We start from the raw sequence: 12,298 nt of genomic DNA, 5'->3' as shown, positions 1-12,298 counted from the left end.
AGGCACGTACATTACAAAAGTCAAAATTAGGCATATGTGCCAGCATCCTTAAGTTTGTTTTAGAATTAGATGAAAAGCGATTTCACAGAATTCTTAAGGCCCATTATGTTTTTTACTTTTAGCATAATAAACTGTACTAGCGTTAACGCAGTCCTTTGACACACACATACACACACATACATATATATATATATATATATATATATATATATATATATATATATATATATATATATATATATATATATATATATATGTGTCGATTTTGAAGAGCTTCATGTCGCGTTTGGTCGACACTGGCAACTGGGAAGAGGTGGCACTGGACAGATCCACATGGAGAGAGAGCATAAAGGAAGGGTCACAGATTGCAGATGTCATACACAACAGAAGCAGAAAGAAGGGTGAAAATGCAACGGCGCCTGGTGATTATATATGCCCAACCTGCGATCGCAGCTGTGTATCAAGGATTGGCCTCTTTAGTCACACAAGAAGTTGCAAAGGGAAAAGATCGTCTCTCGAGACGTAAAATGCCACAGAGATATATATGTGTAAATATACAAATATTCAAACTATGTAAACCACATGAAATATGAACAAATTATAGTTCAAGTAATACTAAAGTTAAAGACTTTTATTATCAAATAGAATAAAACATACCATTGCTGAGGAATGACGCACACGGCGAAAATAGATATACAAGATCCACATTTCGATTTAACACAGACATGGCCTCTCCTAAAAAGTTCTATCAAGCAGCAAAGCCAGTTAATATCTACATTAGCTCAGGGACGTAGGAGGCAAGAATATGAACAACTCAAATACACATTATTACACACGGATGATGAAATCGTTAAAACAGAAACTCTTTTAAAACTAGAGGAATTAAACAAGTATACTTATAGGGGTGCTGAGATTAGTAATGAAGGTCCTAGTAAACTATTCCTATCGTTTGAACAGAATGTACAATCAAGTAAAATAATAAGCAACATCATAGATAGTGAGGGGAATAAAGTAGATGATTATGAAGATATTAAGAATATTTTTACAAAACACTTCACTACTATATACAGTGAAGAGCCAGTATATACTGATGCTCAAGATAATTTTCTAAAATTTTGCAACCAGCTGGACAAGACAGATGAAGATCTTTTAGGGAGTGCATTTACGCTAGACGAACTCAGGACTGCCCTTGACTCGACTAAGAACAATAAATCACCCGGTTCAGATGGCTTAACATTTGAACTCTATAAAACCTTCTTCCCCCTGCTTGGTCCTCTCTTACTGCGACTATATAGCGACGCCATTAAACTGGGACATTTTCCTCCAAATTTTAACGAAGCATACATCACACTTTTACCTAAGAAATCTGAAAATAACACTTCACCTAGCGACTATAGGCCCATTTCACTTCTCAACACGGACTATAAACTTCTCACAAAAATGATTTTCCTAAGAATGAAACCACTCATAAACCAACTTATCGGACATGACCAGTACTGTTGTATCCCGGACAGAAACATTGACGGCATGACGCATTTTTTACGGGATTTTATCATGTACAGTAAGGATAAAAACCTCAATGTGTCTCTTTTATCTGTAGATCAAGAAAAAGCCTTTGACCGAGTAAGCCATAGCTTCCTGTTCAAGGTGCTTGAGAAATGTAAAATAAGTTCCCTGTTAATCAGATATATAAAGCTTGTCTATACCAATGCAACAAGTAGATTGATAATTAATCATTCTCTCAGTAGGAGTATCCTCATACAAAGGTCTGTCAGACAGGGCTGTCCCTTATCCCCCTTCTTGTATATCCTTTGCTTGGAACCCTTCTTGGAATCTGTAAGATCTGACCCATCCATTATTGGGATAAATATACCGGGTCGTTCCTTCTCAACCATCAAAGTCAAAGCCTATGCGGATGATACAACCTTTTTTCCATCTTCAGAGCAAGATATTGAGAATATACTAAAGAAATTTACACTTTTCGGAGAAGCTAGTGGTTCAAAAATAAATATAAATAAATCCTCTGTAATGGGACTAGGGAAATGGAAATTCAAAGAAAATTGCGCTTTCAGAATTGTTGATAAAATCAAGATTTGTGGTATTGTCTATACCTGTAATCCTTTGTTCTATTGTAAAGACCAGTGGGAGAATATTTTTGTCAAAGCCTCAAACTTAATTAAACGTTATCAGCACACAGGTTCTACAATATTTGGTAGAGCTGTATTGATAAATAGTTTGGTCATTCCAAAGATTGTCTATTTAGCTAACATTACAGAGCCACCTCCTAAATTCATAAACAAGCTGAACAAGTTAATTAGAAGCTTTATATTTAAAAACACTATTAGGAGCATTAAGCACACTACACTCATTCAAAACAAAGAGGATGGGGGGATAAACTTGCAAGATGTTAAAACAAAAATACAGTCGCTAAGGCTAAAATTTGTAGGTCAAGTAGTTAGAAACCCAACAAACTTTCCCTTGACAATTTACTATTATGGTTTAAGATTAAGTAGTCTTCTTCCAATACACAATGATACTCCTCACTATTTTGGTACAGTCACTCATCCGTTTTACAGATCTATTTCAAGAGTTTTACCTGGTAATGAACATTTAATACACAACAAAACCAAAGAATCATACATAACACTTAAAAAGCTGTTACAGGAAAGCCTAGTGAATAGGATTAAGTGGGGGAGAGTTCTTGGGGTGACAGAATTCAAGGACACATTCATAAACCTACACAGTAAACATATCCCACCAAAAGCTAGAGAGATTAGTTATAGACTTATCTTTGGGATGACCCCTATGGTTAGAAGACGGGCAAATGACCGTGAATGTATATTATGCCACCTTGAAAATGCTGATAACGAAAAACACATGTATTTGGAATGTCCATTATTCCTTCAAGTTAGAAGTACTGTAATGGACCTATTGGAAGCAAACTGTGGCAATTATGTAAATGTTAACTTGTCTATTATTTTAAACAAGCTGCCAAAACTAAAAAATAAAATGATACATAACTTTAACTTGATTATTGTTTCCGAATACAGGAATCTTGTTTGGGCTACCTGGCTCAAATGTCTACATAATAATAAGGTGTTTGATCCTAATCACTTGGAATTAACATTTAGAAGAATAATGGACTTTAGGGTAGAGAATTATCTAGTTTGATTTTCATATACCTGTATAATGCTCATGTAGTTTTTCAGAAATAGGGTGTTGGGGGTCAGGGATATCTGATATTGTGTTGATTGTTCTGGAGTAGAGTATACTTGTATCATTTTTCTGTCTTTAGGGGGTTCATTGGTTAGGTAGTATGTCTTTGATATTAAATAATATTTCTATTACTGTTATTATATTTTTAGGTTAATCACTTTTCAATTGTTTATGATTTAATACTTGTGAATTATGGTAACTTACAAATAAAAACATATTAAAAAAAAAAAAAAAAAAAAAAAAAAAAAAAAAAAAGCCCACAAAAGAGGCAAGATGGCCCATAAAAGAGGCATATAAAGCCCAAAAAAGAGGCAAAGAAAAGAGGCATAAAGCCCAAGGATTCCTATGATGATAAAGCTAAAACTGAATAGCGCAAATTCTGAGGTTTCCTTTTTTTTAAAAAAAAAAAAAAAAAAAAAGGAATGACGCACACGGCGAAAATAGAATTTAATCGACCACCGGCGGTCAACGATAATGCTTTCATGGATGTTGCTGGTGCTGTGTAGCCACGGAAATTATTGTATTCCTCATTTACCTTTGGACTTGACGACAAGCCTTAATATTAAAGAAAAGGAGCAATTGCTTAGACACTTTTAAAATGTCCAAATCGACATGGAATCGGATGAATTTCTTGTCGCAGAGCTTAATTTCAATGTTAATGCTTTTTTGTCCATTATAGTGTTAGGGCTATTTTTTAAAACCAGAATAATTTAAAAATATTTTCTAAACGTTTATAACAAGACTGACAGGTCGCATTCCAAATTTCCCGGCTGTCTCAAAATCATCATCAAACTCCATTTGAGTGAGAAATGGAGAGACTCAAATCCTCTCTTGCAAAAGCCCTGGACAGAAACCCTGCTGTCTTGCGTAGTGCATAAATGTCGCCATACAGGTCGAGAATTTGTTGGTTTCCCAGAGCAGTCGAGGCGGAGATCAGCAAGTCTGGGGCAGTCAAAAAGATTATGAGAAACGGTTTCCTCCTCTTCCCCGCAGCGGGAGTCAAAATTTAGCATTAGCCTTGAGAAATATGAGCCAAGAGGACAGTGGCCCCCCGACTGTTTTGTCCTTTTGCATATTTTCTAAACTGTCGTTTCGGCGGCCCTAGGCTCGAACCTTGCCCCTCGCCATCCCCGCTGTCCCAATCAATGGACCTCATTCACCAATCGTAAACATTTAGCCACGTGGTTGTCTATCTCTTCTATATAATTTATGATCTAATGTTTCATTCATGATGGTTGTCACGTGACAGTTTTTTTTCCGTTGTTTTATCAATAAGATCACGTGACTAAATGTTGTTTGCTTACGATTGGTGAATGAGGTCCATTCTGAAAGAATATCCGAGACATGAATCAAATTAACTAGGTCAAGTCAGGGAACAGAACCAGGAAAAAGAAGTAGAGGAAGTCAGAGAAAAAGACGGGAAGACAGCGGGTCTAGTCACGGAAAGAGATTCTAGCCAAAGAGAAAACAGAGAGGAAAGGAGAAAGACGGTCAACGGATCTTGTGTGGTGCCCCAACCTTCCAACAGGCGAAGGCGAAGGTCCAGTCTTTGCACTTTGAAAACCAGTTTAGCAGTAGTGTGGGTGTGTTGAAGGGCACGCATGTGGGAATGGACCTCATTCACCAATCGTAAACAAACAACATTTAGCCACGTGGTTCTCTATATCTTCTATGCAAATGACACAATCCATAAAGGCTGTCACGTGATATGTAATTTTCATTGTTTTATCAATACCGTCACGTGGCTAAATGTTGTTTGTTTACGATTGGTGAATGAGGTCCAATGAGATTCCTAGTTCCTACCTTTGCTGAGGAAAGATCCAAGGTAAAGATATAAACAAGCATAATAGAAAAATTCTTAAAAAAAAACAAAAACATTTCTAAGGGTAAGAACTCTATTTTTACAGCTATATATACCACTAATGTAGAAGTTGTATTCGATACCAAACAAAATAATTGATTACCAATAAACAATTAATTGTGTAAAAGCTTCAACTTAATCCAAGAATAGATGTGGGAGAAATAACGTGTACAAAACTTTGCCCAGACAAACAGAAAGACAGACTGACCGAGTAAGTTGATATAAGCTTTTCAAACAAAACTACAAGAAAAAAGGTTAATTAAATGAACGCAATTAAATTTAAAACCTTGAACTTGCTCTAATAAGATTAAATGCATGAGACTTTGGTGTTTTCTTACGAGCCTTTCTATGAGATACATCTGAACATCTTAATAATGTTGTAGTTGAGTGTAAAACGCCTGGCCTTGAAACTAAGGAGTCAGTGGCGTAGCTATGGTGGGGATGGGGGGGGGGAGAATTTGAAAATCCCCCTCGAACCCACAATTCAGAGAGGTCCCCACTTGAGAGGGACCCCCAAATGAGTGTTAGAATTTTTTACATTAAATATTACCCCATTATCTCATGTCCTGATGTCGAATGTCAAAATGTAGGGGCACCTAAAGAGGTCAAGGCCCCCCCCCCACCGGTGGCCCCAAAACGATTGCAAATTCCTCGCTACGCCACTGCGAGCGGTCTCGGTCTTGAATCTCAGTGAAGACTGGGATTTTGAATTTAACAATTTCTAAGGCGCCCCTGAGTTCATCCAACTGTAATGTGTTATGCAAATGTAAAGGCGGTTGGTCATTGTACTGAGTGCTGACCCCATGACACCCCGTTAACCGTGGGCGCAGAATCAGATGGCGTTTTCACTACCTGCCACATAGATCGCATTGTCCGAAAGGACTATGCTTTACTTTTAGGAAAATTAAAACTGTCTTAAGAATTTTATTGAATAAAAAGAAAAAAACACTTAATTTTCTTTGGCAACAAATGTATTCATTTTAAAGTCAATGATGCTTTTCTACAAAAGAAAAAATATGAAATAGATGTACCCACATGTGTATTGTTGGTTAAGAAAGTAACACATACGCACTCAATAAATACAGACTCACAGACAGAACTGGAAAATTACATTAAAATTCTAGTATCATGCGAAACAATTTATTACCAATAAGGTTACAATTTTCCTTTTTTTAAAGAAAACATCAATTTTTATTCTGTAGTTGAATATTTACACTGTTATTAATTGATCTCTTTGGCATATTATGTCTCGACAATGAAAAGTATCCATTTGCAACTTCTTGTGTGACTAAAGAGGCCAATCCTTGATACACAGCTGCGGTCACAGGTTGGGCATATGTAATCACCAGGCGCCGTTGCATTTATTTGATATACACCGAAAATAAAGGCCTAATCACTTAGTTTGAATTTACAAAACATTACAATCAAACTTCCAGTCTTCATGGACGTAGCGCATATAATGTTAATACGTCACAATGCATAGTTTATTACGTAATAACTTTTGGTTAATATGTCAAAATGTATTGTTTGTAAGTGTCACAGATTACATTATAGAATTGTTTGTACATTTCACTTTTGAAAGTAATATAAGCCCTCGACATGAGTCTCGGGATTTAATCCTCAAATTTAGACACTTGACATTCAAATCAGGATTTACCCAAGGGACTTAATTAGTAAGTTTGAAATCTATTGGTTGATTTGAATTTAAACAAAGACATTTTTGAAAAGGGTTAGCGCCAGAGAATTGGCGGTAGTAAGAAAGAAAAGTCAGTCGATAATATTAAGTCCTTGTAGCTAGTCACGTTTCTAAGAGCTCTGTTTGAAAAGCCTTTGTAATATGTTCCATGCTCATTGATTTGTAATTTGTACATAAATTGTACTTACGTTGTATTTAATAAAGTTCCAGAGTTTTGTTTTATCAAAGCATCATTAATTTGTGAGTCTAGATCGTCAGTTTTGTTAACTATTGAATTCAAATAAAATCCTCGGCATCACAACACATCGTGACGTCATACCATCCGAATGTTGTTGTGACATATTTGGCACTCTCCGACTAACAAAAGTTCATGGACAACTTTTAACGAAATTTATTCAAGATCTAGATCTGGGACCAATTTCTAAAACTCTTCAAAGGAACTTCATTCTTATTTAACGGAGGACAGAATTTCTGTGTTTAACAGGTCAGTTGGTTATCGATAATTCTTTTATAAAGATTTTCGTTAGAGTTACGTCTAACTCACGAAAACTATTATTATATGTAATTGGCAAAAGGAATAAGACCAATATACATAATAACTGGCATTATTAAAAGACCAGTAAGTCAAATAACTGGCATTATTAAAAGACCAGTAAGTCAAATAACTGGCATTATAAAAAAGACCAGTAAAGTAAATAACTGGCAATATAAAAGACCAGTAAAGCAAATAACTGGCAGTATAAAAAAGACCAGTAAATCAAATAACTGGCGTTATAAAGAAGACCAGATTTAACCAACTGTTAAACCAGTAAAAAGTACATCGGCTCAATAGATCTATATTATTATTATATCTGAGATAAAGCCAAAATCCAGATATTGAACATTTTGCTCCAATACAAGAAACTAACAAAAAAATTAAATATGGCTTCCAGTTCTAGAACACAACGATTCTTCGAATTAATAGAATTTGCCAAAGAAAAGCAAATTTCAAAGCCAGACCAGTGGGCAGAGAAACAAGAAGAAAAAGAATATCAAGAGCAAGAATCTGAAAAACGCATACAATTAGAAGAAAAAAAATTACAAGAATCTGAAAAACGCATGCAATTAGAAGAAAAAAAATTGCAAGACGCCGAAAAACAAAGGCAAGAATCTGAAAAACAAAGGCAAGACGCCGAAAAGCAAAGACAACATGAAAAAGAAAAAATGGAATTCGAAAGGCAAAATAAAGAAAGCATTTCAATTCAAGGTCACTCAAGTATGTTTGACAAATACAGATTAATGAACAAAATATCGGCATTCAACGAAAACATTGACAATATGGACTCGTATCTCATAAGATTTGAAGAAATAGCTACAACATCCGGTCTACCTGAAGCACATTGGTCGAGCTCACTCCTCACCCTTTTGACTGGCAAAGCTGTCAACATTTGCTCACAACTGTCAATCAATGAACGCAGCACTTACTCTGATATCAAGGAAGCTCTACTGCGCCAATACGGAGCAACTTCAGCCAACTATAGAAAGAAATTCTATAATGAAAGGCCACAGCAAAATGATGATCCGCAAATTTTTGTAGCTAATATGTCAATGTGGTTTGATAGATGGGTATCCATGGCAAAAATAGAAGAAAGTTACCAAGCTCTTCGTCAACATATTATTATCGACAACATCACCCATGCTCACTCAGAAGATATTCAATCTTACATTATAGAGAGAAATCCTACTGATATACAGACATTAACCAAGATCATCAGACAATATAGAGCAGCCTATCCAAACAAGTCAGTCAAACCATCTGTTGAAGAAAATTTTGTCTGCTTTGCTCAAGACAAAAATGCAAGATATAAGTCAGATGACAAAGTCAAATGCAACAAATGTCATAAACTAGGGCATTTCACGTCTCAATGCCGCAGCAGAACCACAGAATGTTCATTTTGCCATAAAAAGGGTCACCAAAATCATGAATGTTGGAAAAAACAGGCAGTCTCAAAAAATCAAAATTTTGATACACCCACATCACCAACTCAAAGATACAGCAATAGAGAGCAATACAATCTCAACAAAGCACCTGGAAACAATAAACCAGATAACAACAAACCTCGCTACAGAAGTCATTCACAGGACTCCAGACCACAATATATGCCAAACAGAAGCTCATATAACAGAAGCTATTACAATGAGCACTCAACTATGACAGTCATTGCAAAGTCCAATGGTCTCAAATTTTATCCAGGCTTTGTAGGAGACAAGAAGGTGGAAGTGCTTCGTGACACAGGAAGCACGTCCACATTAGTACATGAACGCTTCGTACACGCAAACCGTTTCACAGGCAACCACGTCCAAGTCACTGCATTCAACGGAACTGTCAGCAAGTTACCTGAAGCCATCATTTATGTTACTACACCATTCTTCAGTGGTCAAACAAAAGCATTAGTAACACCCAATCTACCAGTGGACCTAATCATTGGAAACATAGAAGGAGTTAAAGAATGCACTCCTCAAGAACTTACTGAATGTACAAATGCCATAGAGCAAGGTCAAAAATGTTTGGCAGTAATGACAAGATCCATGTCCAGACAACAAGAACATTTGGCACCTGAACAAGTTAGCCAAAATAATCACATGGCTACCTCAGTTACTCAAGTTGTGCAGAATGCAACAGAACCAGTTACTAGTCCAGTAGCCAGCAACAATCAAGAACATTCAACATGGACACCCCCAGTTACATCAAGCCCATCCCTACCGGTCATAAGTCCACCACCAATTCCCGAATGTCCATTGTTGAACTTTGAAGAACAAGACGACATGCCCAGAGTCTCTAGCAATGATACAAGAACTCTAACTGGTCAAACTGAAGTCAATCAAGACAAGTCTCATGAACCAGAGGCAGATAACAAAGAAATTTTTATGCAATCTGACTCTATCACTCATACAAGTATTCCTCATTTGAAAGAATATGAGTCAACTAAAGAAGCCATTACAACCAAGAACATTGGAAGTCAAAGAATATTACATGAACACATGAAATCAAGATATTTTGCTCAAGGAGATCAAGTCAATTTACTGTTACCAGATTGGAGTAACAAGCTATTCTACAAATGGCAAGGTCCATTTACTATCACCAGAAGGATTTCCAACCTGCTTTATGAAATCAATGTCAACAAGTTTACCAGAGTATCTCATGTTCATATGTTTGAACATTACCATGAAACAGATAATGAAGACATCAAAGCAGAAGTTGAACATTTTACAAGCTTAGCAACTATTCCTGAGGAAGAAGAAACATCATCAACACCCATTCCTGAGATAGATGTTTCATTACCGACATCAAATAACATTGACATTCCCAAGGTCATCACTCTGAATGACATAGCAGCAGCAAATCAAAGTGACATTCCAAAGGTCATCACTCTGGATGACATAACACTACAAACAGTGAAAGACACTAAAGTGTTTCCAGACCATGCAGATTTCTTTACCAGTGTTTCTGAGACATTTCCAGTACTGCAATTTGAAAGAAACTCAGAAAGCAATAACATTGACAACACCAAGTTTCATCCTCCTTCTACTCAAGGGGCAACTTTTCTTCAGAAAGGAACAAATGAACTTCTTCAACATTGCTGTATTGACCGATTGAACTCAGACATGTTCAGTCATTGCTCTATTGAACATTTTAATGCAAAGCATTCTGCTACCATTGTTCTACAGCGTCAAAGTTCATCAACCAGAAAATTGAGTTTTGGTTTCGGACAGTTCTTATTTTCACCAAACTCAAACGCGGTTCAATCAGACATTATCTGTGAGATCATTATGACATGGAGTCAACAGCTTCATAAACTGAAAGACCTTTTCTTCAAGTTTAGAAAAAACGTACACACATCCATGACAGCAATTCAGAAGGGTTCTAAACTTCACACTTACATTTTATATATGTACTATACCATATTTAGTGTCACTTGATCCATTATCATTCATACTCGTCAAGGAAGAACATTATCCAGTTATATTTAATTAATAAATTAATTTGTTTACTCACTTTTTCCACAGGAGTTCTATATCAGATGTTATATTTATTTCAGCACCAAGCAACCCACTGAGGAAAGTCACTCATTCAAGATACTTTGTTTATTATGTTTCAGCATCTTTGCATATGACATGCATCAGACATTTTAATTTTTAAATCATGTGCATTTTATTTCAGGTCAAATATTATTGCATATATCCTATTTTAATAGTACAGATACATGACAGACAATTGGAATTTTTCATTGCTTCACACATGTTGAGATTTATATCACATTGAGTACTATTTTCTCAGAAGATTGTCATGTATTATCACAATTATTTTTTCTATTATTTTTTCTATGTCAATTTTTCATATGCAATATATTTTTCCATGTACACATTTTCACATTAGTACTAACCAAATGAGTTATAATGTCATATTTTAATATTATCATGAAGCACCATGAAGAGAAGTAACCTATTCAATTCAAGATTTAATTTATCCAAGTATTATGCCTTGTACAATTTTTGATATTGTTCATGACAAGCATTGTCTCATTTTCATAACCATTTCAATAGTGAGACAGGTGTTCAAAGTCATCAATAATTTTATTCTCTGCATTTACATTTTTTTATTATTGTTGTTATCTCCAAGTTGACTTTATTTTGTCATATGTTACCTCAACCATTTTTCTATAATTTCATGTATGGTATTTTGTGTATATTTAAATATTTTTAATACATATGAGCATTTCTATTACCATACAAATGCTAAATGGAGGGGGGGGGTAATATGTCACAGATTACATTATAGAATTGTTTGTACATTTCACTTTTGAAAGTAATATAAGCCCTCGACATGAGTCTCGGGATTTAATCCTCAAATTTAGACACTTGACATTCAAATCAGGATTTACCCAAGGGACTTAATTAGTAAGTTTGAAATCTATTGGTTGATTTGAATTTAAACAAAGACATTTTTGAAAAGGGTTAGCGCCAGAGAATTGGCGGTAGTAAGAAAGAAAAGTCAGTCGATAATATTAAGTCCTTGTAGCTAGTCACGTTTCTAAGAGCTCTGTTTGAAAAGCCTTTGTAATATGTTCCATGCTCATTGATTTGTAATTTGTACATAAATTGTACTTACGTTGTATTTAATAAAGTTCCAGAGTTTTGTTTTATCAAAGCATCATTAATTTGTGAGTCTAGATCGTCAGTTTTGTTAACTATTGAATTCAAATAAAATCCTCGGCATCACAACACATCGTGACGTCATACCATCCGAATGTTGTTGTGACAGTAAGCAACACGGATGGCTGCCTGGTCGTGAGGTTTGAACGCTGTACTGTCGTTCAGATTTATCGATGGTCCCGGGTTCAAACCCTGTCCGCTCCCATCCCCCGTCGTCCTGCGGGAGGTTTGGACTAGGAAGTAAACTATCTTCAACTCTGAAGGAACATCCGAAACATGTAAAACATTTTACAAAACAAACAAACAAGTATGTTTATTCATTTTGATTAGCT

At 35.6% G+C, this 12,298-nt stretch overlaps 1 protein-coding gene across 1 annotated transcript; it reads left to right on the top strand.

Moving 5' to 3' along the window:
* The first annotated feature begins 6,282 nt into the window (after positions 1–6,282).
* Positions 6,283–12,022, top strand: LOC129921755 (uncharacterized). Its single transcript, XM_056004434.1, has 2 exons — positions 6,283–10,124; positions 10,176–12,022. Exons 1-2 carry the CDS (start codon positions 7,695–7,697, stop codon positions 10,731–10,733), a joined length of 2,988 nt encoding a protein of 995 aa, XP_055860409.1. The 5' UTR covers positions 6,283–7,694; the 3' UTR covers positions 10,734–12,022.
* The last annotated feature ends 276 nt before the right edge of the window (positions 12,023–12,298 follow it).

This window comes from Biomphalaria glabrata, chromosome 11, assembly GCF_947242115.1.
Source record: "Biomphalaria glabrata chromosome 11, xgBioGlab47.1, whole genome shotgun sequence".
In the NCBI taxonomy this organism is placed as follows: Eukaryota; Metazoa; Mollusca; class Gastropoda; family Planorbidae; genus Biomphalaria; species Biomphalaria glabrata.
This window is presented reverse-complemented; position numbering and strand designations above follow the sequence as displayed.

What these genes read in the sequence shown, in the direction of transcription:
- LOC129921755 (XM_056004434.1), top strand. Translation starts at nt 7,695, where the DNA reads ATGGCTTCCAGTTCTAGAACACAACGATTCTTCGAATTAATAGAATTT. An exon ending in ATAACATTGACATTCCCAAG is followed by an intron (nt 10,125 to 10,175) that starts GTCATCACTCTG and finishes GACATTCCAAAG; the next exon opens with GTCATCACTCTGGATGACAT.